Raw genomic sequence first — 24,844 nt, 5'->3', positions numbered from 1 at the left:
CCCGGTACATTTTAACACCACTGGCTACTGATCAACCAGTTCCACGAATAATGCCGATATTCAAGCCCGCATGGATACAAGAGTGACATTCAGCCGACTGTGCTACCCCCATCGCAGTATCAAGCTTGATTCACGTTCCAGCGTCACTGGTATATGTTCCGACATAGACGTCCAAGCTTGCTGCAATGCATACAATTCTTTGAGCCGTGCTTGACTTCTTCGCACAAATACCAGCAAGATCTTTCGTGTCAAGTTGACACAGGTTGTGCAATGTCATCAACTTCGGTCCCGAGCACAGCACACGCTGACGAAGTCATCCGAGGGGGGTATGGAAGAATATTTGAAGGCCACACAGTCTTCCTGACGGGAAGCACCGGGTGCCTAGGAGGCTGTCTTCTGTATAAGCTGGCTTTGCAGACACCAACTCATAAGATCTTCGTGTTGGTCCGGGGAAGCTCCCAGCGGGCAATCGAGAAATGGAGAAAATTGATGCCCAATCATGCACAGGCTATTCTAGCCACGAAGAAGGTCGAGTTTGTCATTGGGGATGTCAAAAAAGTCGATTTTGGGATTCAATCTGCCCTTCTGCGGAAACTTCAAAACCAAGTCACCCTGATTATCCACACAGCAGCCAAAATTTCCCTTGAAGGTCCCATTCAAGATGCACTCGAGAGCAATTGTCTCCCTGCGTTGGAAATGGCACGAATTGCCTCTTTGTTTCAGCGATTGAAGCTCCTTGTGCAACTGTCTACTTCATACGCCAACAGCCATCTCCCTGATGGTCCGGTCCTAGAGCGGATATATCCAATGGGAGACAGCGATCCAGAGGAAGAACTGGCATCTATTCTGGCACTGGGGGAGTCTGCATACGCAGCTCAATTTTCATCCAGTTACACCCTAGCCAAGCACCTGATGGAACGTCTTCTTCTGAAACGCTTTCCAACTCTTCCAATACTGTTGGTGCGACCCACAATCTTCGGCCCTGCGTTGAAACATCCATATGTGTTATATGGACCAGAAGATTCCACCCCTCTCACCAAGTTTGCTCGGTTTTGGTACGCTGATCGTGGAGCCACCCAGGTCTGGCATGCCACCGAAGGCTACAAATCCGGGGCAAACACCTTGGATGAGATACCGGTGGACTTGGTGGCCAATGCATGTTTACTACATGCGGCAGCACGCACAACAGGAATTGTCCAAATCGGTTCCCAGCTCTACCACCCAGTGACATTCGACGAGTTCTTCGACCTGGCCCAAGAAACCGCCACCCCGCTCGTCCAGCGAGAAATGCCCAAGCTCGTCTTTACGGAGGACCGCAGTGCACCGCAGTGCTTCCTTGCAGAGCTTATCCAGGTTGGAACGCGCAATTGGCTGTTCGATTGTGGCCGGTCCTATTGGTTGAAGCAAGTCTGTGGGCCGTTAAGTCTACGAGTATGCAAGCACGAGGCCGATAGTTTGAACAAGATACGGATTCTAGATGTTTCTGGGATTTCGAAAGAGAAGGCGAGAATCTGAAGTGCTCGTGGTGCTTGGAGCTGGCTAAAGTATACATGTACGAAGTAGGTCAGATTAATTGTAGGGTTTCTTTTTTCAATCCATACTACTGATACAGCTCCAATCCAACACTTTTTGGTTCCAAGTAATCAGATGAATAACAAAACGTAAGAGCCCTGCACGCTGGCAACCCTTGCAGGAGACCAAATTCAGTTATGTGGTGCAACCAGACTGTTATGGGGTATTTAGAACCAACTGTATGTTGGATAGTGATCTGGACGAATATTGGCCGCAGGGTCGCCGGTATCATACATGATGGGAGCTGTAGTTACATGTGCCCTGCCCACTTGGTTTTGGAGTCAGTTATTTGAACCTCGATCCCTGACTGAGCTCCTAAATCTCTTAATCCCTGTATCATGTCAGGTTTCCAGTCCCGCGCTTTCATCACACTCCCTAACAGGCAAAATCCCTGGAGATTAGGTGTGTATCTCTTCCAATTTTGAAGCCAGGATCGAATAACCTCCAATAAATAGTCAGTCTTCCATTCCCATTCCCATTGTTCTTGCATACATAAGCCGTCAGTCAAAGTCAGCCATATAAGACTTTTAGGTAGTGCAACAGCCAGAAAATTCGCTTTGGAAATCGAGGGAAAAAATCCGAGCAGAAATGGAATCGGGACCTCCAACCTTTTCAGGGTATAAAGTTCACTAAAGACCTTGAACGATCCACTGAATTGGAGTTCTGGTTCTTCAATATCCGCTTTGTAGCCATTTGATCCTGCTGTGATAGTTAGGTCTGTCAAAGTCTCTTGAACATGAGATAGACCCGTGGCGATTTGGTCTAAATCGATGATATCGGTGACAGAATCATCTCGAAGATCTGGGCGGTAGTACCAGTCCCATATAAGCTTCTGAAGCCTCGGTGTGACTGATAATACTTGGCCAAGATGCCTTTCGCGTAACATAGTTAAGTCGAGCGATATTAGTCCCCATGGATTTGGTGGATTCTTTCCGGTCCATGCGAAAGTCGCGGGGTTATCGACCAAAGCCCTTATTCGTTTAACTGATGGAAGGTAAAAAAGAGGAAGGATGTCCCGCGTGTTCCTAGTGTCTGTTTTCTGGCGTATGTCAAAAGGAAGGCAAGGAAACTCCGCTGACACATCTTCAAGATATCTGTAGGAAGAAAGATAGCTATTGGTGGACTCCTCGCAGAGGGCCGAGCGGAGCATCATGCCCCTGAGACGAGTCTCTCGGTTATAATTTTTGTCAAGGAAGAGACGTTTCAAATTGAGGAGTTGTGATATCAAAAGAGTGGTGAACGCATCCATCGATCCGGCGTGTAGCTCTTGGATCCATTCTTCAGCATATGGAACATTAATCCGAGCGATAAACCCCACTAGCTCATCTAATACAACGCTGGTGACTGGTATTTTGGGATTTTCGTTTCCGGAGTCATGAATGCCTCCATCGAGACTGTCACCATTGAGGACCACATCATAGACATAACTGGCGAGCTCGGGCCTTTGGACAATGCTTCGCAAGAATTGAGCAATTGGAGGTCTCTGGGAGTCTGACCATGTCCATTGAATGTGGGCGTAGAGAAATGGCTCAGCAGGAGATCGCAAGTCCCTATGCGTTAGGCATACCGCGGCAAGATCGCCGTTCGATAGGGACGCAAATATTAAACGTAAAATCTCTGTAGGCGTCATGAGAAGGGGCGTCATTTTGTTCGAAAGAGACTCGACAAGACACATCGACACAGAGTGCTGCAGGGTGCTAGAGATGTATGTTGTACTGCGTTCAGAGTACAAAACTGGGCAGCCTAGACCGCCGACTCGTTAAGCGAGACCTGGCCACTGCAATCCACTACAGTAGACCTAATCGGGACGATGCCCAAGCAATCTGAGCGTAGTGGGCGATCAAGAGGCGGCTGGAAGTCCAAAGTTACGAGTGAAAAGGCAGCCGTTTCTAACCTTGGAAGCGGTCATTTTCGGCGTTCATCCCATCGGTCCTCATATTCTAGGTGTAATGGCCAATCCAAATACCAGTATGCGCGTGTGGCTTGGGATCTAGCCGTGACGTCCGTGGTCATGGCAATCCGTTTCAATTACCAATCTCAGTATGGCTGCTATGATCCGCGATCGAGGTTGAGTGGTCAGGTCAGGTCAGAGGTCTTGTGGGCTCTTGAGGGCTCATCAATTTGTTGTGATCGAATTTTTGAAGAGCTTAGACGTCCAAGAAAACAGGCTAGTGGACACCTATCTCAAAGTGCCATTTTCTTCTGCGGCCAACCAACAGCTTCTGCCCATTGAGGGTCTGCAGGGTGCAGTGCATCCAATAGCTCACCAACTAACGCTCGACCCGAATCACGAGCCCACCAATGTTGGCCATCAAGCTCGCCCAGTAGAACGCCCCAATGCATGAGAATCAATAATGCCAGCGGTTGACGCCGTCGCACATTGTCCACGAACTCCTTATCAACCATGGCCAGCCATGCCAGAACGTTCGCGGCATCCACAGACGTGCGAACTCTGGTAGAGAAATGCCGCAGATAGAAAATGGCCTCTTTGTTGATTTGATGTTGATCCGGGTCGATGCTAGCAAGGGTTTCGTCGTTCAAAGTACCGAGTCGCTCCAGAGCCGCTTGCGTCTCACTGTCTAGACCAATTGGACCTGTGTCCCAATAATTTCGTCGGCGAGCAAACAGCTCCAGCTTGATCCAGGATTCACCTATCCGATGGATCTTTTTTACTCCTTGCAAGAGTTCGAACACCACGACGATGTTCTCTGTTATACTTGCACTTTCCCCGCGGGCCGCACTCGCTCTAGGTAAAGCAATACCAATGACAGTGGTGATGATAGACTGTGCCAGCACAGCCTCGCAGTTCATTGGCGTGATGTTGTCGACTGCGGTGCGATATGGAGCAAAGGTGAGGTTGTGGTATTGAAGAGCGGTATCAATATATACCAGAGATGCCGGTGGCTCAAGGCTGGTAGCGATATGGAGAGCTCCCAAGGCGAGAAGTCCATTCATCAAGAAATTATACTGCAAAGCCAGACGCGGAATGGCGATCTGCCACACATAATGTCCCGAGCTGGACGTGCACAGACTCTCATAAGTTTCCGTGGAAAACTTGTGCATCAACTCCAGATCTCGCACCCCCGAGATACTTGACGGAGTGGAAGCCGCTGGGCTTGGAATCCCCAGAGGTTGGGGACTCGGGATACCGGGGGCCCCGGAAGCACTGGAGACACTGGGGACACGGGGGATCCTCGGTCCACTAGTCACAGCTAAGGTCTGGCTTGCATGGACTTCGGATCGAGGCGGCGCTCTCAAATATGTGCATGCTAACTCCCTCGAGATGCAATTGGAGCACGGAGGCCCTCTCTCATCACACTGCGACCGTTAGCCTCGAATCCAGAGGTACCGTGACGCTACCTCGGAGCTCACCTTTACACGACGCCGCTTACACTGATCACAACCCTGGCGGGACTTGGTGTGCGCTCGGCGAGGAGGCATCGCGGAACCCTCGGGGCCTGTGATTCTAACCAGTCGGCTTGGAGCCAGTCGAGTTATGAAGGCAAGCGGAGACGGGCACGTGACTCGGTATCAAAAGACCTGCCGGCTTCGCGTTTGCTCGACGACTCATACATATCAGACCCCTTTTTCCTTTTCTGGCAACAGGGCGACTTTGCAGTCTTGGGTCACTCGTGTCCGAGACAGATGTTCAAGCACTTCGAGCCCTCGGAGCACTTCATCCGTATCTGCACCTACGTCAGCGTATTCTATGCCGACAGGCACGACAGTTTCCGTGCAGATTCCCATACGAGCACCTAGCTACCATGAATGCAATCATCTCATGAGCACTGCCTGCCTTCTAGGCTTCCTCTTCCAACTTGACAAGCAGAGGATCAAAGCGCCGAGATAGACGGAGTGAGCCGCGTGGGTCGGGTAAGCGAATCATACGAGAACGAGAACGAACGAGAACGATGGCGAGAGCCAATCGCATCTTTAGATATTCTTCTTTTCTCCGGCTTACACTCCACTCCAAGGGCCCTTCTCTGGGCACGACCGTTCAAAAAGTTGATATGGCCCCGAACGGCGGGTTTGTACATTACAATCAGAACTTGGGGGGCCTTGGACTCTGATTTTTAATAAGAGCCCAATTTCCACCTCTTTTTCTTTTCTTTTTGCAGTCTGTCATTACGGAATCTCACTATTTATACTTCCCCTTGATCCTGTGTGCCTCGGACTCGATGGCGAGTTACTCGACCTGCTTCTCCGTGGGCCCCTTGTGCCCAGTTGAAGCAACCACATATGGCTATTACCCCAGCTTCGGTGGGAATGTCTTCTTCACAGTGTTTTTCGGCGTTCTCGGCCTGTGTCAGGCCGGTCTGGGTATCTATTACCGGACATGGACATTTTTGACAGCTCTCTTCATCGGCACCATCATGGAAATGGCAGGATATATTGGCCGAGTCTTGATGAACGACAATCCATGGTCTGGTCCCGCCTTCAAGCTCCAGATCGTGTGTCTGGTGCTCGCGCCCACCTTTGTCGCAGCCGGTATTTACCTGACACTGAAGCACATCATCCTCAACCTGGGGCCACAACATTCAATTCTGAAGCCGCGCCTTTTCACCTGGATCTTCATTGGTTGTGATATTGGATCTCTCATCCTGCAGGCCGCCGGAGGTGGTGTCGCTGCAGCCGCTGGTAACAATGATGTGGCCATGTTGAAGGCTGGTGACAATATTATCATTGCTGGTATCGCTTTCCAGGTCGGAACAATGGTCGTGTGTGGTGTTTTCGCGGTCATCTTCTTCTGGAGGGTGTTCAAGCATGGTGATGGTCTGGCAGGAGAGAAGAATCTGGATACTGGTATTTCAGCTATCACCCCCAAGTGGATGCCATACATTATTGGTGCCGAGGTCTTTGCCTACTTCACCGTCCTGATTCGGTGTATCTACCGGTATGAGCCCAGAAGCATGACAAGAGAGTCCTACGTATACTGATAACAATATAGTATCCCGGAGATGGCTGGCGGCTGGGGAAATCCCCTCATGCAGAAGGAGGACGAGTTCCTGGTCTTGGACGGAATGTGAGTACCGGTCTTGTCAATTTAAAAGATACTCGACTGACTTAATATACAGGATGATTGCTTTCGCCTGCTTAGCTTTCACCATCTGCCACCCTGGTGTCTTTCTCCCATCCATGCGCACCGGACACAAGAATCGTGCATAAATTATCTTGAAGTTCATGTTGATTTAGCGTTCTTGATACCTTTCCATCGTATTATTTGTCTCCAGCGCCATTGATCACAAGGATCACTTTGCACAGATTGATTATCGTTGCGATACAAACTTGATAATAGACTATTACGGATTACCTGCACATTTTGGGAGCAAAATTCTCGAGTTTATTTATACTGTAGTTCAGAAATCGAGGTAAACCAATCAACCCAACTCCAGCACCTTCATGAAACGCAAACAAATGCAACACAAAAACAGATCAAGAGCATGGCCATGAATGCGACTTCAGTTAGCCCAAAAGCACTGTGACCCAGTGCTCGCTCTATCATGCAACGAATGAACACCGCAATAATTCAAAGAAAATACCAGTATACCCCATGTTAAATCAATCATAAGTCCTCATCTTAAATTGCCGTGAATCATCCCAAGATTCACTCATCCAAGCTGTCACGCACGCATTTACGGACACGCTTCTTGAACTCCGCAGGGTTCTCACGCCATAGGCGGGCAGCCTCCACATTGGCGGGGCTTTCATCATTGGGGCTGGACAGCATGGAAATCACAGATAGGAGAATGGTCTCGGGGGTTTGAACAGGTGACCAGCGTTCGGCAGCCGACTCATAGCCGTACTTGTCTTCCTCGGGAGGGTGCAGGATGGAGATACAGACTTCACCGCTCTCATAAACTAGAAAGGAAAAAAAGCAGCCACGTGTGAGTATATCAAGTATAGAACCGGTATCTGCACATTGACGCCACCAAAAGGGAGATCACATACTGTTGGGATGGAAGAGGGGCGACTCGAACTTCATCTTAGGCGGGCGATGGGGGTATTCGGTAGGGAAAGAAAGACGAGCTCGGAAGAAACCACCTGTAACAGCGAGTAGAGCAGTTTAGCATGATATGCATGACCAAAAATGATCCAGTATGTGATGCAGTTGCCAGTGCGGTTGCCACAGAATATATGCAACCCTTCACACTGGATAGCGGAACAGAGAAAAGGCCTACCTCCATATAGCTTAACATCATCCGAAATCATGAGCATAACCTCCCACTCAAAGACATTGTTATCGACCAGACCGCAGCTGATTCCGGGAATGTCTTTATCGGACTGCATCTGCTGCAGCTGGCGACCCAGCATGCGGCCTGCAGGAGAAGTTGCCATAGTTCAATGGAGATCAATAACAAAGGAGAGCAAAAGGAACAAATTGAACTGTTCGAATTCAAGGCCAATGACAAGGTTGGGAGAGGCGAGAAATGAGGGGGAAGCAAAAAGAAATGAAGGCGGTGAACCCAAAGCGGGGTGCTGGGAGGGCGGTGAGGCAGAAGCCGATTTACGATCTACAAAGACGTGAAGTATAGAGAAGAAGGTTGCGGATTTATAGGGGATAGTCATATATAAGCTCATATATAAGCAGCGGAGAATTTCAGGTGCATGTAAAAGTAAGCGCATGCAGCAAGAATATCTTGTCTTTCCTCCATATCAGGTCAACATCCATATAACGTCATGTCATTTTATACCGGGGATCGATTTAGAAGGCAGGAGAATCGTCCTTGACAGGCTTGGCAGTTTTCATCGCCCAAATGAGCTGGCCACCGAGCACAAGGGAGGCAAAGATAACCAATGCCACTTCCATGGCAAAGGTCTTACCAATGACCTTGGCGTAGCGAACTCGAGCAGCCCAGTCAAATGTAGTCCAAGCCTCCACAATACCAATCTTGCCACTACCTCCGGTGATAGCAGGGGTGACCTTGCCACCAAAGGAACGGTCGAAAGGCACAATGGTCTCATCCTCCTCTGGGAGCATAGAAGCAGCGACACGAATAAAGATGACCCGAGCAGGGATAGAGACCAGGAAGGCCAGAATAGCAGGAACGACAAGGACGCCCATGAAACGGAACAAGGCCACCAAAGGTAGCACTTCGTCGCTCTGAGGAGCGTTCAGGAAACCCGCAAAGTTAGCAATCGACAACGGGAGGAAGAAAGCAGCGGCAGTCAGGATATCCTGTACAGCAGCAGCTGGTGCAATCTTGATCCAAGTCTTGAAGCTGGGAATACGCTGGTAGAACCTCTTGGGGGAGGGCTCGGAGATGACAATGTGGACCCAAGCCATCTGCCAGGTAGCGAACAAAACACCCACGAAGGACTGCACGACGAAGGACCCAATACATGAAGTCACCGGGATAGGAATCAGACCAGCAATGAAGCTTCGAGCCGCAGCGTAAGCCACGAACATACCAGCACCGCGGAAGCGCGACCAAAAGCCAGCACGGGCGCGCAGGTGGCTGATAGTCGTACGCAGCTTACTCGTGATCGGCCTCAGTGGAGCGGCCGCACCAATCTCGGGCTCGTCTTCATCCGTCGGTTTGATCGGGTTGGGGTCAGATGTAATGCGAACATAGATATCGGGGTTGGTATCTTCGATGGCGGCCAACGTCGCAACGACCATGCTGAATGTATACTCAATCTATTGAGGGTTAGTTTCGATACGTTCCAAAGATGAACCACCACTTACCGCCCAGAATGCCAAGCTGAAGACAACCGCAGTGATGGCAATGAGAATCACGATTCCCACCTGGGGTTCTGTCTTATCCGCAGACCCCCGCAGGTGAGCGGCAGCAAGCTCGGTGCTCCGGCGCATAAGATGACTGGTAACAGCCGACATGTTGCAGATTATATCAAAGGATGAAAGTAAGCAGAGGGAACAGAGGGGGGAACGTGCTCTTTATGAATACAAAGCAGAGCAGGCAGAGACCAGGCAGCACATCACTAGCGCCGGAGCTTACGGTACTGGGACGGTACTCGGGATTTTGCCGGGATCCACATACAAAAGAAAAGTACCTGAGTTGTACTCTGGACTCTTTGATCACTCTAGTTTCTGACTCGACTTACACCAAAAGACTGCACTGGAGACAGAGCATAGAGAAGACTTGGATGCTTCTCTCACTCTACTAGGAGCCATTTCCAAGCCGGGAAAATGGACGACTACAGTACCGGTATAAATATAGAACCCCCTAGATCGGGCTTAAGAGGCTCCGACTGGGCCGGATTGGCCCCAATTGTTAGCGCGAAAGAATTCTTTTCGGTGCAAAGACGCCACTTGGGGCCACTTTGGGCCACTTTGGGCCAATGCGAAACTCGCTTGTGCAGTCATACGAAGGGTCCGAGTGGACAAGTCCGGTGTTGAGCCTCAATGGTTTAGGCAAAGTGGGTAAGTGGGTAGGATCCCATAGCCTGTGATTTGCTGCGTTGGAAATATGCATTCTAGATTGCAATTTGATTTTATAGGTCAACGCCCCCAATTCTTGGACTCTAGAGAAGAGGGACATCTAAAACAAAACAGATGCGAACCAAGGCAAAATCAAACCACCATCCGTGGATGGGACGCAAAACGCTGCAAAAGACCCAAGTACGTATCTATATACACTCTTTCACCGTTAGTCAAAGAGGTTCTTCATAAACTTGTGGGCCAGCTCAACACCAAGGAAAGTGGCGGCGTTGGCGGGCACGGCACGAGCGAGAGCCGGACCAAAGCCAGGGAAGAATGCCTTGTAACCACCGCTGGCGTAGACGGACCGAATGGTACCCCCGATAGTGGGCTTCCCCGGTGCGCTCTGCAGGCGAGACTTGATCGTGTCAACGGGGAAGACGGGAATCCACATGGCAATACCAGCACCACCACCAGCGCAAAGAACAGCGGACAGAGAAAGCTCGCCGGTGACGTTTCCATTCTCATCCTTGGGGGTCAACGAGCGCTTGATGTACTCGTAAGCGGCAAAGTACGCAGCGGAACCAGGGCCATCACGAGCCAGCGTCATGGCGCTGCCGCGGAACACACTGCGGATGCCGCCCTCCTTGTACAGCTGGCGCACAACATCAGTACCACCGGAGTACTTGGGCTTCTGGCCGGGGGGAGGAGGGTTCTGGCCCTGAATCTGGAGAAGGACCTTGACACGCTCAAAGGGTGCGGTGATCAGCGTCATGGGAATAGCCGAGAAGAACCCGGCTGCGGAGATCTGTGCAATAGAGTACTGGGGGTGTGTTGTTCTTAACGGGGACCACAGAGAACTTGTCCACAAGGGTCTTGCCCACATCGTATCCCTGGTGCGGTGTTAGCAGTGCGTCCGACCGAGAGATTGTTGGGTCTTTGGGATTGGATATAACATACCCAGAAGCTGACAGCGACTATGCAACAAGAAAATATTAGCGCAAGTTCAAGGAATTGCTCACAAGCGACCCATGGAGATGAGCACACTTACACATGGGAGTGACACCGACGAGGGGCGCAGAGACACCGGCATACAAGCCCTGCAAAGCCATGTCAGTTAGTCGCGTATTCCAACCCCATTCTATCATCGAGTTCATACCCTAGCCAAACCCTCACGGGCAACCGTCCGTTTGACCACATCCATAGCACCCGAGTAGACACCCTTCTCCGCGGTCTGCAAGCGCACCTTGACCAGATCAAAGGGGTGTCCGACAATTACAGCACAGAGACCACCAGCTGCACCAGCAGCGAGCGAGCGCAGCTGGGCAATGGTCTGGTTGACGGCCTTGGTCTCAGCGACCTGGATCTCATCCTTGAGCTGCTGCGGGGGAGAAGTGGAAGTCGACATTGTGTGTTTTGGCGCCGGGGCGAGGAAGGTGGAAGGACAAAGGATTCAAGAAAAAACTAGAAAGAAAGCAAAAGCGAGTCGGTTGAGCAGCAAATCCACCGAAGACCTAGAAATGACGACCGAAGCCGAATAGCGCTTCCCCGGACGAAGTGGTGTGCCTCGGCTCGGCAGCGGAGAAACCGGCTTCCCGTTTGCAAGAGTCAACTTGGGAGTCAACTTTAGAGTCAATTGCCGACTAATTTAGTAGATGTCGGGGGGTTTCTTTTCTTGCGTTCTGGTGCGATATAACTGTTGTCTTTTTACTTTGCTCTTATTACGTCGGAGACCGCCGCGTTCGGGTGAACGGGAAACACTTTGACTACGGCGCGTTTCCCCGCGGGATAAAGGAAGTCGGATATCCGGGTTGGGACTCGGTGTAGCTTGAGGTGAGAGAACAGTGGCAACGTGAGTAGTGTACATATTATTCATAGTATGAGTTTGAAGCTATGGCAATGTTGTGAGAGCGACAAACACACTACACCGAGGTCGCCATCACATGGAAATCCACATGCATCGACGTCATAGTCATGTGCCCAGGGATCGACACAGCCTTACAAGCGTGCATACTGTACAAGAATATTGGATGTAGAATGTCATGTTCTATTCATTAAGGTGGTCATTAAATTAACAGCTCCGAAGAACAGGAGAATAAGAAATACTGTATCATGACACCGGTTCATATCCTGTACCTATACAAGCCAAACGGCGACACATGATTCATAACCCATAGATTACCAAAGAGACTCTGCATCATATAAATGAACATTGTCAAATTAGAGGGCGAGGAGAGCGACCAGACCAAGAGCACCCATAGCACCACTGCCGACAGTGGCCAAGGGGGCGGCAGCACCGGTGCTGGTGGAAGGAGCAGCAGAGCCAGAGGCGGAGTCGGAACCGTCAGTGCTGGAAGAGTCAGAGCCAGAGCCAGAGCCGTTGGAGTCGGAGTCGGAGCCGGAGCCACCGGAGCCAGTCTCGGTGGAAGAAGCACCAGTGCCGGAGACAGTACCAATGGTGGTCACGGTGGTCATAGAGCCAGAGACAGTGCCGGTGCTAGTCATGGTGGTCAAACCGGAGGAGCCAGAGCCAGTCATGGAGCCAGTCGAGGAACCAGCAGCGCCAGTAGCACTGCTCATGGAGCCAGTCATGGTACCGGTCTTGGTGCCAGTGGAGTCAGAGCCAGCACTAGAGGAAGTAGAGCTGGAGTCGGAGCCAGATGCAGTAGAGCTGGAGCCGGAGCCGGAGGCAGAAGAGCTGGCGTCAGAGCCAGCAACACCGCCGGGGCACTTGGCAATGGCCATGGAGAGGACCTTCTCAGCATCATCGCTAGGGCAGGCTTCCTTGGTGCAGTCGCGAATACCGTACTTGTAGTCGTCGGTCTTGCAAAGGCAGGTCATATCGCCAGACTTGCAGCCAAGGTCAGAAGCCTTGTTGTTCATGTTGGTAACACACATTTGCTATGAAGAAAGGTCAGCATAAAATCTGGACAGTTGAACCGATAGAACTTACGGCGCAGTCAGAGGCAGAAGGGTCGGCAACAGCAAAGCCAGCAGCGGCCAGCAGGGCCAGGGCAAGAGGAGAGAAGGACTTCATGATGATGTATGTGGAGAAAAAGTCTGAATTGACTGGATGTATGAAGTATATGGAGAGATTGAGGAGTGAAGGAAGAATGTGGAAGATCAGATGTGAGCTGGAGAGCAAGGGCTGGGTGTTTTATAAATTTCGATGAATGGAACCTGTAAATCCAATCCTAGTTGAGAATCAAACTCTGCATGTAGCCGGGCCCCAGCCACTTGCCCCGGACTGGAAATTGAGTGTCGGTGGTCGAAGCTCGCATTGGAGCCCAATGAACATCAGTGACTATGCAGGATCAGCCGAATGGACTGCCTTGCAGGGCAGCAGTGTTGGCGCAGTGTTGGCGCATTGCTACCACGCCAACGTGGGCAAATTGGACCGTGGCCTGATCCTTGTGTTCCATGAAGTCATCGATATCAACAAGCTGGCTCCGATCTCTCGAATGGGAGATTGATCGACCGGAGATAGCTTGCACCCCTTCTCCAGATGTGGATCTTATTCGCTCCTCCCAAGGTTCAAGCCATTCAGGGGCCCATCAGGCTTAATTGAAGCCCGGGATTTGTCTTTCCAGGATTCCCCTTGCAACACAGCGATCTGGTTCTTTAATTCCAAATGATGCATCGTGCAGACCATGGGCTGTAGTTTGCAGGCTGCAGGATTCCCTTCCCAGTCATGGCACGAAACCATGACGGACTCGCAGCCATTGTGGCCACCGGCGTCACACCGAAGAAATATAGATTGCGGTAAATGAATAAACAGGGCAGAGAGGCCCTGGGTGGCGTCGATCGACACCTAGATCCAAATCGGGGGCTCTTTGGAACTAATCCGAATAGTTGCTGGATCCGCCGAGAGTCCGATCACACTATTGAAAGTCTCTTCGCGTCACCGCTCCCAAGCCACAAACACTCCCCAGCCACCTTCCTTTCTCAGTATCGCCGTGTCGCCGGGTCATGGTGTCGCAGTTGCTGCAGCTGTGAATCGAAGGCTTGTTTCATGTACAGTACAGGGAGAGACCCCCTTGCATAGAACACGGGGAGGGGAATTGGCAGATGAGGTTGGGTCTTCACATACCAAATACCGATCAACATCCAATCTCCTAGTTTCAATAGACTGTGTGATATCAGAAACAAGGGATCGGTTCCGAGGTCACTAGCGAGCGATCATGAACAGATGGATGCTTTCAATCTGGTCGGGACAACGCGACGAACAAGTCCGGGAGTCCAAGGAGATGTTTGACCTTCCTAACCTGGAAGATATCACGTGGAGTCCAGCTTACTGTACATATAGTCTCTATTAAAAAAGAGAAGATAGTGACAAGCTGCACAGCAGTCTCGACCGTGTATCTTGAAGAATCTATTGCCACTTTCCTATCTTCATCAAACCGTTTCAGCCCATTCTGTTGCTCCAGTGACGCCCCGCTGGTCCACATCGATAGCATCACAGACAATGCCCAAAGTCCGCTGCAAGGAGTGCAATGCTTGTTTACTGTAGGCTAAAGCCAATCCGAGTGTATGGTCTGAGAGTTGCATTATGATCAGTCTATATTTGGTCAGCTCAACTGTGGATTCCCAAGCTTTGGCTGCCCAGAGCCTGTTGACTTGCATAATATTCCGGTGGCTTCAACTCAATATCAGAACGTTGAGAGATGCTCTCTCAATACGAGACTACAATCGTTTCAGCTTTTTACGCCCTTGCTTCCAAGATCGGAGACATCTGCTCTAGAGTAGCCTTCTAGCCTCTTGGACACATCTACGGCTACATTTTCTTAGTCTATGGCCTCAAGGATCTGGTCTTAAGGCACTACCTTTCGTCTTAGATTGCATCTGCTAGGCTTGTTCTCCTCCGATCGGTTTTGTATGACCTGGCTATCAGTTAGGGCTGACGGGTCAATCTCGGCTTTGCTTGAGACAAGATACATACTCGGAAGTCTTCGTCCTAAGCTCTACGATCTGACATTTTCTGCTCTACAACAAGGGTCCCGGGGCATTCCCTGACGTCGAATGTGCAAGCTAATGCATATACGTTTGTGAACTAAGAAAGTGAGCCGGAGGGCCGTCGGGATTCCGTTGTATAAGAAGTTGGGCTTCCCCGCATCAACTCTTCCCTTTTCTCCATCAGCTTCACTTCTTGCCAAAATGGTCAGAAGAGACCCCAGTTCGCCTTTGACACCAGAGCTCGATGTCTTGGTGCAACAGCAAATGGACAAATGGAAAGTCCCCGGACTGACCATGGCCATAGTTCACGGCTCCAGCACCTGGTCAAAGGTAGAGTAGAGATACGACCCAATGGACTGCGTCATACTCATCTCCGCGTAGGCATATGGAATAGCTGAATTCCCGGATCGGAAAATGACACCGCAGACTTTGTTCTCGACTTGTAGCACCACCAAGGCTTTTGCCGCCGCCGCCGTTTCTCTGGCGATCGATGATAGCAAGAACACCGAGTCCCCTCTTCGCTGGGATACAACCCTGGCGTCTATCATCCGGGATGACTTTGTGCTAGAGAACGACTATAGCACAAATCATACCACCATAGAAGATGCCCTATCACATCGGTCAGGACTATCGACTTTCGACGCCTGCCTTGTCCTGGCACATCCAGATCGATCTCTGCGCGAGGCAGTCCGAAGATTGAGACACTTGCCTATGAAATACTCCCCGCGCAGCACCTTTTCCTATAATAACCACATGTACATGACCATATCGCATGCCCTGGAACAGATTGAAGGCCGACCTTTCGGCGACATTATCAAATCACGCATTCTGGAGCCCTTGGATATGAACGACACTTATTTCTCCGTCCAAGATGTCGCCAAAGATCCAACCCTCAATTCGAGACTCGCCCGGGGTTATACCTGGGATGTAGGATCCCACACGTACATCGCAGAAGCATACATGAACGACGTTGCCGTGACAGGCGCCGGGGCAATGGTCAGCAATGTCCTGGAGTACACAAAATGGCTCCGAACAATGATCTACCAGAAAAGACCCATCTCCCCCGAGGGCCATGCAGCACTTCTCCAACCGCGAACAGTGGTCACTGACATGAGCGACCTCGTCGCGCCACCAGCACCACACCAACTCTACGCCCTCGGCTGGTTCATACACAGTTACCGCGGCGAACCACTATACTGGCACAGCGGCAGCTGGGCTGGATTTGGCATCATGGTCGGCTTCCTCCCGAGTAAAGCCTTCGGCTTCGCCATGATGAGTAACACACAGAATGGGCGACAGGCAGAGGTGGAGATATTCCTACACCTCCTCGACTCGATCTCGGACGGACCAGCGACTTCAATTCCACGGACATTGGGACCAGGCACTGTAACGGAATCACGAAGCACGGTCAAAGCCAACCTCATGCCGGAGACCATGGGAAAAGCGATGCAACGCCTTTATCCATGTCTGCCTGATCCACCGATCCCCCACTCCCTACCGTTATCCCAGTATGCGGGACGATACGAGCATCCCGCGTTTGGATTCATCACTATTGACTTCGAGAAGGGGTACCTGAGTGCGAATCTGCTAGATCGTGTTACAGCAGGAGTCATATCCTTTGGTCATGCCAGTGGGGAGTTCTTCGTTGGCTATTTCTTCCAGCCCAAATCTATTGGCATGTTTAGTGGATATTACAAGGCAGAGTTTAGCATTGATTCTTCCGGGATTCCGAGCGCCATGGGTCTGGATTTAGAGCCGGCTCTGGGTGAGGAGAAGATTTGGTTTCGACGGAAGTGATGAGTCTGTTAGGCAGAGATATATATTCCGAGGTGATTGGATCCCTGTTGCCAACGCTTCCTCATAGATCAAACTTTAAAGCGCCCCGTGCCTATGAGTCTCAGTCTCAACCGGGCTAAAATAAGCTCAACTATGGTTAATTAAAGCTTGTCCTAAGACATGCAATTTAAAAAACAAAGATGCCTAGTTCCAATGTCACCGAACCACTTCGGGAGTCCATTCAACGCCGAACCCGCTTGGGTCGGTGGAGCCCCCCAAAAATCTTTGCAATCCACAGAAAAGCAAAAAGTTATTGACCGACGCAGGGGTCGAACCTGCAATCTCTTGATTCGTAGTCAAGCGCCTTGCCATTGGGCCAGCCGGCCTACTTGTTGAATAACCAGGACAGAATGTGCGTCAAGTTGGGAAATTGATATTGGGTATAGCGGTCCACGTGATTTTCATCAGGTAGAGGATAATAGATACACTGATGTAGAACAGGAGATAGAACAGGGGTGACAAGGTTAAAGGAAATAGTGGCATAGTGAGCCTAGGTATTTGATGCAAAAAAGAACGCTGGAGAACAAGATCAAAATTGGTGGTGGATCAGTCATACGTCTGGCTCAGGGATGGTCAGATGGATCCGAGGAACCATAGGCGACTTTTCCGCATGAGATCCCTCTTCGAGGGCGATGTCTCGTGCGCACCCAGGCGAGGTTCTCCATCCGACACGGGCCGAGAAAGACAGCAGGAGCGATCCGATGAAGAAGCCGAGGAGGCAAGCCGCCAGACCGGCGACTGCACCCAGTACGGCCGGCAAGATAATCGGGCGGACGATGCGCATGAAAGCGCTCTTGGGACGGTGGTGATGACCCGGGCGTCGGTGACCCGAACGGCGCGGGGAAGTAGGCGCAGCCCAGAAGGACGAAATCGAGAAGGGTGCGTTGGACTCGGGGTTGACGGCGGCGCGCGAGCTGGAATCCACCGAGACATCCTCGGTCTCACTGTGATCCTCGGACTCTGTCGAGTGCGCATCATGCTCGGTCTCACTCATGGCGGCGGAGGTCTTGGCCTCAAAGAACGAGCCGACATGGGTCTTCCAGTACTTCACCACCCATGGGCGACTCTTCTGCGCAAAGTGATCTGCCTGGTACCCGCCGCGCGCCGGTTGCACCCGAATCCGAGTGATATGGTGCGAGCCATCTTGGTAATTGACCAGATCGATGACGGCCGCATCGGGGGAGACCAGGTTCCCATGTAAATCGAGGAGTTCCACGCGAACGCGGACAATGCCCGCCACGGAGCCCACTTGATTTGCGGAGATGGGCCGGCTGTCAATCGTGTAGGATAGTTCTACCGCATTGTCACTCTGTGTTGGGTGGGTTGCGTTATAGAGCGGCGCCGTGAGTTGCATTGTTGTTGATGGGGGATAGACTTGGTCGTTGTTGGCGTAGAGGCTGCCATCTTGAATGGACCAGTCAAGGGACTTGTGACTTGTTAGCAGGAATTCGGAGATGCCTGTCGCCTTGACCTACCAGATGTGATTTGACGCCGGTTTCAAGATCATCGGGCGACGGTACGAAAGGAAGGCGGAGTTGGTGAGACTTGATGGGGGTTGCGGTGGCGACCGCCAGGCACAGAGCCAACCATGGGAGACGCATAGTGTGCGATAAAGCGAGTAGCACGAGAAGAAAGGAAGGAAGGAAAAAGGAGAGAGAGAGAGAGAAGAGTGTCCAGGGAAATCACCAAGAAGCTCCGAAGAGGGGAAGCTAAGACTTTTGAGAGCCAACCCTAAGCCAAAGAGTCACAGAACGAACATGGGGGCCTAAAGGTGAACAACTGCAACTGCACGACAAGCTTGCGGGGCATGCTCCATTCAGAGCCGTTGATTGGACTCGCTATTAATATCGAGTTTCGACTTCAGTACTATTGAGGCTTGAATTGCGCTCTCCACTGCTTTTCTTTGTTGATCGGCGAGAGCCTCACGTCTGATGTCCCCTCCATCGGGGCTGTTGACTGTTCGAATCCAGTCTGCAGGTCGTCTGGGCAGTCCTGCAGTCCTGCAGTCTTGCTATCCTGCAGTCCTACTGCTCTATGCTGATTGCTTAGATCGGAACACAGAACAAGCAATCGGGATCCCCATTTCAAACCTATAAAAAGAAGCTCTCTTAAAAATTTCTGAAAGCTCTCCACAACCCGTGTGTCTCGGAGCAACCCAAGAGCGTTATTAGCGGCCAAACTTGGGTGTCTCGGATGCTTGTCGGGGGCCGCGGCCCCCGACCAACACTACCCCAACATGGTTAAAGGTGGGAAACTGACTAGCCGAGCTAAAGGGTCGTCTCATGCATGAGACCCTGGAGGACGAGAGGAGAAAACTAGCGATAGGGTGAGCTCAATACTTGGCGATGCAGGTTGAAACTCACATCTACGGTACTCTGTTCAGTCATTCAATTGATGAAGGTCGCTTTGGATTGCCCTCCACAAGACTTCGGTTAAAAAAAAAAAAGAGATCACATCTGAAAGCGATCGGCAGTCACGAAGTCCCGGCCCCCGGGGCTGAAGATGCAAGGCGCTGCCCCCAGTTCGGCCCGAAACCGACCATTTCAAGGGACTGGCAGACAGTTCATGATCTCGTTCGGCAGAAATCTAATCTACCACGTGCTGGCTGTACAGTACAGGAGGATACCAGGGTTTGGTATGTTGGTTGGGTGCACTGCCTAGTCCCCCAGCCCATACTGGAATGGCCCCCAACGCCGTCGGTGATGGGGTCCAGCGGACTAGATATAGCCCATGGGGGCTAAAGGGGAGATGCATTCTTCTATACATGGACTGAGCCGGGAGTCCCTGAACCCTCGATCCTACGGTAGATTCGGCCCCAAAGAAACACAAGTTACATGGACCCCAAAAATCATCACGTCATGTTTCGTAAATTATATAGGATCTGGAAATAGATGAAGCTTATAGATCACCGTCGAGACGATCGGTTATGCGACATAATAAGGCGCAGTCTGCCAGAACGCACACCGCGGGTTACTGGTAGGATCCCGCACCGGCTGAATAGTATGGTTCCCAATGGCCATAATCGTCGCACGCTCACCATGGTGTCGGAAAGGGGGCGCAAGGTGTGACTTGGGCACCCCGTGCTGCGTAAAGCTGGTGAAAAAGTCCTGCATCGCCAAGGCGACAGTCACGTTCGCGATCGCACCGAGCGTGCCGAGGACACCATTGGCCGCGGACGCATTGTTGTAAAAGGTATACCCGACATCTTGGCCGTGAATACCGGGCGGTATGACAAATTCATAGGCGTAGGTCTGGTTGTCGTATGCGCGGTTGAAGTAGTCGGTGTTACACTGGAAGATCAGATCCGAGATGACAAGCGCCGTGCGCGCCACCGAGTCGGTGTACCCATAGGAGCCGTTATAGATGGGAGGATAGAGGTCTTCGGTGATGAACTTGGTCACGTTGGCGGGAATGCTCGCAGACAATTGCATGAGTTGTTCGGCTAGACCAGAGCTGTTGACGCTTGCGGGCGAGGTGAACAGCAGTCCCTCGTCGGCGTTGTGTCCAACCATGATGTTGACGTGATGGTCGAAATCGCCGCTGAGCAATAACTGCCCCGGGAGAGCGGGGACAAAGGTTCCATCAACGGTAGGGCCGTAGGTGAACTGACCCCATTGCGACTGAGTCGCAACCTGATAGGCATTGGCAGCGATCAATTTGTCAGATGGCAGCTTGCGGGCTTCTTCGATCGTGCTGACGTTGAGATAGCCCAGGAACTGCTGCAGAGTGTTCTCTTGCTGTTCCTCGCCGATGGTAGGAACCCAGCCAGGGCTCTGCAGGATGGCTTGCTGGAAGGGAACAGCGCCACGGGTGCCTCCGTATGCGGTGATTTGGTGCATGATGGAACCCCCGCCGGCTGACTCGCCCATGACCGTGACTCGGGTTGCGTCACCACCAAAGAGGTGGATGTTCTTGTATACCCAGTCCAGACCGAAGCGTTGGTCATGGAGAGCCGCATTGGCAGTGCCATTGGTGGTGATGCTGTCGCCGCCGGAAAACCCAAATGCACCCAACTAGACAGATAGTTAATAAGTGGAACATCGACTTAAGAAAAATAAGAAGATACTTACCCGATAGTTCAAGGAGACAAAGACAATGCCTTCATCTCCACCAGCCATGCTGCGCTGAACCAGTCCACTTGCATTGGAGCTACTTTTCTCTCCGGCAACGTACCCACCGCCATAGATCCACACCAGCACAGGTGCGAGGTTCTTCCGACGAGCAGTTTTGTTCTGTCCGCGATCGAAGATCTTCTTCGGAACCACCACATCGAGGAATAAGCAATCCTCCGTGGTGCGGGGATCCTGCTTAGCAGGCTTGTATTGGAAGGCTGAGACGTTGGAGGGTACCGAAACTGACTGGCCTTCCAAATAGCCAAGGACGAATAGCGCAGCACCCTGTGAGCTCCAGAGCGGAGTTGCCTGAGGACACACACGGCCTACCGAGCCATTCTGAACATGTTCTCGGTTTTCGGTTGGGAGTACAGGAGCACGGAAGCGCAGGTCGCCGACTGGGGGTGCGGCATAGCGGACATTGCTGAAGTTATACAGGCCAGACGAGCTCTACAGGAAATTAGTACGAGTAGAAGCAAACAAAAAGACATGTCATACCTCAAATGAGAAAGCCTGGTGTCGCTCATATCCCAGATCAACTATGGGCAACTTCGCAGCCAAAGCGGCTGTAGCAAGCGTCAGCAGCGACAACGCAGCAACCATGATGAGTAGAAAAAAAGCGTAGAAGACGAGAACCACGTACCTTAGCTCGGATCTTATTCTTTATAGCAAGGCCGGGCAATCCGAGCCAGGCACTAATGCACAAGGTTTCTTGTTCATTACTCGCTACTGCGTAAAAACAAACAGCTGCATCCATCTCACCTTGAGTGGAGCGCCGGCGGAGGGCGGATGTATTCTCCCAATGGCCTCGCAAGCTTATGTGGAGAAACTGGAGACATTGGAGACGGATCAGTTAGATCAATGCAAGAAGCCAATAGGTGCTCGGAGATTCAATGGCGATCAGTAATGATTCAGAAAATAAAAAGAAGAACATTGCCGAATTCCCGATGGGATAATTCAGCGACTCAGTCAAAAAAATCCAGTTTCAAGAGGCTGTTGATTCTACAGGGGCACACCACGGTCATCTCGCATAGTTCATGCGCGCTACACTGAATGGGGAGTTGGTTCCGGTGGCTGAACGGAGGAGAAAGGCACAGACTGCGGGGTACCAATTCCGCTCCTGCAGCATGACGAAGGCCAAATCCTGAAAACATGCAGAAGCTGCCTGATATCTAGGTCATGTGGGTGTTCTGGGCAGCTGGGCAGCTGGGCATCGGGGCGGCATCGGGGCATTGGGGCAATCTTGACTTTCTCAACTTCGTACGTCTGACTGTTCATGGGGAAACTTCATTGATCCTTGACTTCACGGATCTCATACTCGAACATCTGGTTCGAGGCCACTTCATGCTCATTCTCCAATTTCTGCGCTGACTCAACGCCTGCGGCTGGAACACGATACTCGAACCGATTTCCTGGAGCCGGAACAGTTCCATCGGGTAAGGCATAGGGAAATGGCAGGTACTCTGGCAATAGGCCAAGCTGGACTAGAACGGTTGCTTGGTCCCATGCAATATGTTCATGGAATAAGCGATCACCCCGAATGTTTACTACCGACGTGAAGGGAACGCGCAGGTGATTGCCTGTAGGGGGAATGCCAGGAATCCTAGAGCACCATGTCAGCAACCTGGGTGTAGATTTCATGTGGAAACTCACATCCAGTCCATCTGTTTCACGTGGGTGAAGCAAAAGATGAACTCGTCGACGATTCGATCTGTCCCGACTGTCCGGCTGATGAGTTCAAGCGTTGTATCATCGGGATTATTGAAGATGAAGTGGTTGAGATAAAAGTGACTCAGACGAGCTCGTCCAATGCCACCAGTCAACTGGAACTATCAGTATCCTGACCGGCCGGGTCCTCTCGCGGTTGACATACAGTAGGAATGTGATTCACATAGGGTTCCTGGACCATGGTCGCCATCGTTTTCTCAACAGACCGATCTCCAAACTCGTAGTAAGTATGCTCATCCCAGATCTTCTCAAGGTCAAAGAATGGGCCGCCCATGTGCTTCTTGATGAATGCAACACTACGGGTGTGAGCCACCCCTGCGGTTGACATCTTGAATTCGGGATGCCCTGGGATCATAAAATTGGCAGATGAAACATCTGAGTACATGTGCGTGGTGTGAATCCCATCGCTTGTGTTGCCATTGGGTAAATGGAAGAGACTCGATTGGAAGGGAACGTTCCAGGAGTCGAATAAGATTGCAGCGACTACTTTTGTGTCTCTAGGGAGCACACTTTGTAGAGATTTTTCAAATTGAGAGCCATAGTCTCCCTTGGATCCATGGACTAACATGGGTCAGTATAACGTCAACGTCATAGTCTGGTGAAATGGCTGGCATCGTACCCATCAACCCGATCTTCTCGCTTTCGCATTCTGGGCGTTCTATCAATGCATGCTCGGCGTTGCTGATAAGCTGTTGCAGAGATTCCTCATTGTCCAACTTGTCCAATGTAATCTGTGCCACTATAAAGCTCTCCTCGGCCCATTTCTTTAGAGGCTCTGGGTCGAGGGTCTTGTTGTCCTGTTGACATTTGGCGTGAGAAAGCGGACGAATGAGAATCAGCCCCGGTCCTTTTCCACAGCGAGACAGAGGAGGTTGCAAAGTCATACACTGCTCCAATTGCACTTGGGATGGCAAGTTTCCAGTATTCATTGTGAATGTCCAAATAGTTGAAAGAGGAACAAACGTCGGGGGTTGAGATAAGCCATATTATACCCCTCCAACCAGGACAAAGATGAAACAAAGCAAACCAATGCAGTAAAATTGCACTCACTTCGCGTTACAATTAAAAAAAAAAAGGAAGTCTCGAATACGATTGTTTCTTCTTCACCTGGTATACTTCCACGTGACCTGCCATTCAAGCTTCCCGCAAGCTCATCTTCTCGTCAAGGATGTGCTCCACCACATCCACAATGAATACCCTCGTCCAGTCTTCCTTGACAGACGTGGAATCAAGACTCAATGCTCTCCTGACAAGCCTTACAACCTCCCCTACTGCCGCAGGGGCCCCCGCGGCAGCCCTCGCCCTCCTCGAAGCAGACGACGCGTTGACGTCCGCCATTGAAACGCTCCGCCAGCATCAAATAAATCATGCCAAGATCCTTCGACTACGGAATGAAGCACAGCAGCTAGAAGAAAAAGTGAAGGGCATCGTGAGCGACATCGACGGCTTTGACAAGGCCATTCGCACAGTTTGTGCCGACAACGGTGACAGCGATAGTGATTTCGACTCGGACTCGGACAACGAGATTGGAGGCAAACAAACGGCTCTAAGAGGAATTAAAGAGATTGATTACAAGCTCATTCTCGACTTCGCGCGCCGAATCAGCAAATACAACCACGAAGCTGCAGCCGACGTTGCAACGGGCGCAGCCGGGAAACGACAAGAATCAGGACCTCAGACCGGTGACAAGGATGTGAATATGTCGGGAACCAACGGGGAACAGTTGGCGGAGGATGGCGCAGAGCCAGTGTCATCGGTCACTAAAAGCGCAACGCAGTGGCTAGACGAGTCAGCGAACGTCACTCGCGAGGTTTATATGCTGCCGTACCCGATGGAGGAGCGGATACGGATGGGACTGATGGCGCAAATCCAACTTGCTCCTGGGGGTGACCCGGACAGGGAGATGGAAAGGTTGCTAGCTGAAGCCGACGGTCGGGGTGTTGCTGAACCACCAGCACTGGTGGAACCCACGGAAAGCACAAAGAAAGCAGACGAGGCCGCAAAGGCTGCAGCTAATGCTGGATCATCAGCTGGAAAGCCCCGGGCGCCTGCTCCAGTTTCTGCTCCAGCGCCAGCGCCCAAACCAAAGGCGACCCTGGATCTCGATCTCTATGACCCCGACGATGACGATGATTGAACATTTGATAGCGGCGTTGCATTTATGTCCTTATGATACCAACTATGATAGTACGAAAAAATTCATTCAACCTCCTGGCACCGATCAAGATTTGCATTACTATCTGCCTAATGGACCAAAGAACTC

General features: G+C 51.3%; 14 protein-coding genes across 14 annotated transcripts; 5 read left to right on the top strand and 9 right to left on the bottom strand.

The window, feature by feature from the left end:
* Nucleotides 1-270: 270 nt before the first annotated feature.
* N7511_007020 (fatty acyl-CoA reductase) lies at nt 271-1,515 on the top strand (the record flags this gene model as incomplete). Its single annotated transcript, XM_057129397.1, has 1 exon — nt 271-1,515. The coding sequence occupies one exon, from the start codon at nt 271-273 to the stop codon at nt 1,513-1,515; it is 1,245 nt and encodes a 414-aa protein (XP_056983953.1).
* Nucleotides 1,516-1,822: 307 nt separating this feature from the next.
* On the bottom strand, nt 1,823-3,217 carry N7511_007019 (uncharacterized protein; the record flags this gene model as incomplete). Its single annotated transcript, XM_057129396.1, has 1 exon — nt 1,823-3,217. The coding sequence occupies one exon, from the start codon at nt 3,215-3,217 to the stop codon at nt 1,823-1,825; it is 1,395 nt and encodes a 464-aa protein (XP_056983952.1).
* Nucleotides 3,218-3,756: 539 nt separating this feature from the next.
* On the bottom strand, nt 3,757-5,013 carry N7511_007018 (Zn(II)2Cys6 transcription factor domain-containing protein; the record flags this gene model as incomplete). The annotated part of the gene is made up of 2 exons (XM_057129395.1): nt 3,757-4,890; nt 4,945-5,013. The coding sequence occupies 2 exons, from the start codon at nt 5,011-5,013 to the stop codon at nt 3,757-3,759; spliced, it is 1,203 nt and encodes a 400-aa protein (XP_056983951.1).
* Nucleotides 5,014-5,750: 737 nt separating this feature from the next.
* N7511_007017 (RTA1 domain-containing protein) lies at nt 5,751-6,738 on the top strand (the record flags this gene model as incomplete). Its single annotated transcript, XM_057129394.1, has 3 exons — nt 5,751-6,466; nt 6,521-6,595; nt 6,648-6,738. The coding sequence occupies 3 exons, from the start codon at nt 5,751-5,753 to the stop codon at nt 6,736-6,738; spliced, it is 882 nt and encodes a 293-aa protein (XP_056983950.1).
* A 439-nt stretch (nt 6,739-7,177) lies between these two features.
* N7511_007016 (putative ubiquitin conjugating enzyme) lies at nt 7,178-7,908 on the bottom strand (the record flags this gene model as incomplete). The annotated part of the gene is made up of 3 exons (XM_057129393.1): nt 7,178-7,431; nt 7,522-7,614; nt 7,752-7,908. 3 exons carry the CDS (start codon nt 7,906-7,908, stop codon nt 7,178-7,180), a joined length of 504 nt encoding a protein of 167 aa, XP_056983949.1.
* Nucleotides 7,909-8,275: 367 nt separating this feature from the next.
* On the bottom strand, nt 8,276-9,409 carry N7511_007015 (uncharacterized protein; the record flags this gene model as incomplete). Its single annotated transcript, XM_057129392.1, has 2 exons — nt 8,276-9,211; nt 9,260-9,409. 2 exons carry the CDS (start codon nt 9,407-9,409, stop codon nt 8,276-8,278), a joined length of 1,086 nt encoding a protein of 361 aa, XP_056983948.1.
* Nucleotides 9,410-10,181: 772 nt separating this feature from the next.
* N7511_007014 (carnitine:acyl carnitine antiporter) lies at nt 10,182-11,360 on the bottom strand (the record flags this gene model as incomplete). Its single annotated transcript, XM_057129391.1, has 5 exons — nt 10,182-10,775; nt 10,837-10,845; nt 10,913-10,929; nt 11,004-11,052; nt 11,112-11,360. 5 exons carry the CDS (start codon nt 11,358-11,360, stop codon nt 10,182-10,184), a joined length of 918 nt encoding a protein of 305 aa, XP_056983947.1.
* An 812-nt stretch (nt 11,361-12,172) lies between these two features.
* On the bottom strand, nt 12,173-12,989 carry N7511_007013 (CFEM domain-containing protein; the record flags this gene model as incomplete). Its single annotated transcript, XM_057129390.1, has 2 exons — nt 12,173-12,853; nt 12,906-12,989. 2 exons carry the CDS (start codon nt 12,987-12,989, stop codon nt 12,173-12,175), a joined length of 765 nt encoding a protein of 254 aa, XP_056983946.1.
* A 253-nt stretch (nt 12,990-13,242) lies between these two features.
* N7511_007012 (uncharacterized protein) lies at nt 13,243-13,425 on the top strand (the record flags this gene model as incomplete). Its single annotated transcript, XM_057129389.1, has 1 exon — nt 13,243-13,425. The coding sequence occupies one exon, from the start codon at nt 13,243-13,245 to the stop codon at nt 13,423-13,425; it is 183 nt and encodes a 60-aa protein (XP_056983945.1).
* A 1,681-nt stretch (nt 13,426-15,106) lies between these two features.
* Nucleotides 15,107-16,702, top strand: N7511_007011 (uncharacterized protein; the record flags this gene model as incomplete). Its single annotated transcript, XM_057129388.1, has 2 exons — nt 15,107-15,235; nt 15,287-16,702. 2 exons carry the CDS (start codon nt 15,107-15,109, stop codon nt 16,700-16,702), a joined length of 1,545 nt encoding a protein of 514 aa, XP_056983944.1.
* Nucleotides 16,703-17,291: 589 nt separating this feature from the next.
* On the bottom strand, nt 17,292-18,342 carry N7511_007010 (uncharacterized protein; the record flags this gene model as incomplete). Its single annotated transcript, XM_057129387.1, has 2 exons — nt 17,292-18,167; nt 18,217-18,342. 2 exons carry the CDS (start codon nt 18,340-18,342, stop codon nt 17,292-17,294), a joined length of 1,002 nt encoding a protein of 333 aa, XP_056983943.1.
* A 1,323-nt stretch (nt 18,343-19,665) lies between these two features.
* Nucleotides 19,666-21,456, bottom strand: N7511_007009 (uncharacterized protein; the record flags this gene model as incomplete). Its single annotated transcript, XM_057129386.1, has 3 exons — nt 19,666-20,754; nt 20,812-21,303; nt 21,352-21,456. 3 exons carry the CDS (start codon nt 21,454-21,456, stop codon nt 19,666-19,668), a joined length of 1,686 nt encoding a protein of 561 aa, XP_056983942.1.
* Nucleotides 21,457-22,140: 684 nt separating this feature from the next.
* On the bottom strand, nt 22,141-23,510 carry N7511_007008 (uncharacterized protein; the record flags this gene model as incomplete). The annotated part of the gene is made up of 4 exons (XM_057129385.1): nt 22,141-22,456; nt 22,507-22,676; nt 22,727-23,142; nt 23,201-23,510. The coding sequence occupies 4 exons, from the start codon at nt 23,508-23,510 to the stop codon at nt 22,141-22,143; spliced, it is 1,212 nt and encodes a 403-aa protein (XP_056983941.1).
* Nucleotides 23,511-23,770: 260 nt separating this feature from the next.
* Nucleotides 23,771-24,718, top strand: N7511_007007 (uncharacterized protein; the record flags this gene model as incomplete). The annotated part of the gene is made up of 1 exon (XM_057129384.1): nt 23,771-24,718. One exon carries the CDS (start codon nt 23,771-23,773, stop codon nt 24,716-24,718), a length of 948 nt encoding a protein of 315 aa, XP_056983940.1.
* Nucleotides 24,719-24,844: the final 126 nt, after the last annotated feature.

Source organism: Penicillium nucicola (assembly GCF_028828085.1).
Source record: "Penicillium nucicola strain IBT 29836 chromosome Unknown utg000006l, whole genome shotgun sequence".
NCBI lineage: Eukaryota > Fungi > Ascomycota > Eurotiomycetes > Eurotiales > Aspergillaceae > Penicillium > Penicillium nucicola.
This window is presented reverse-complemented; position numbering and strand designations above follow the sequence as displayed.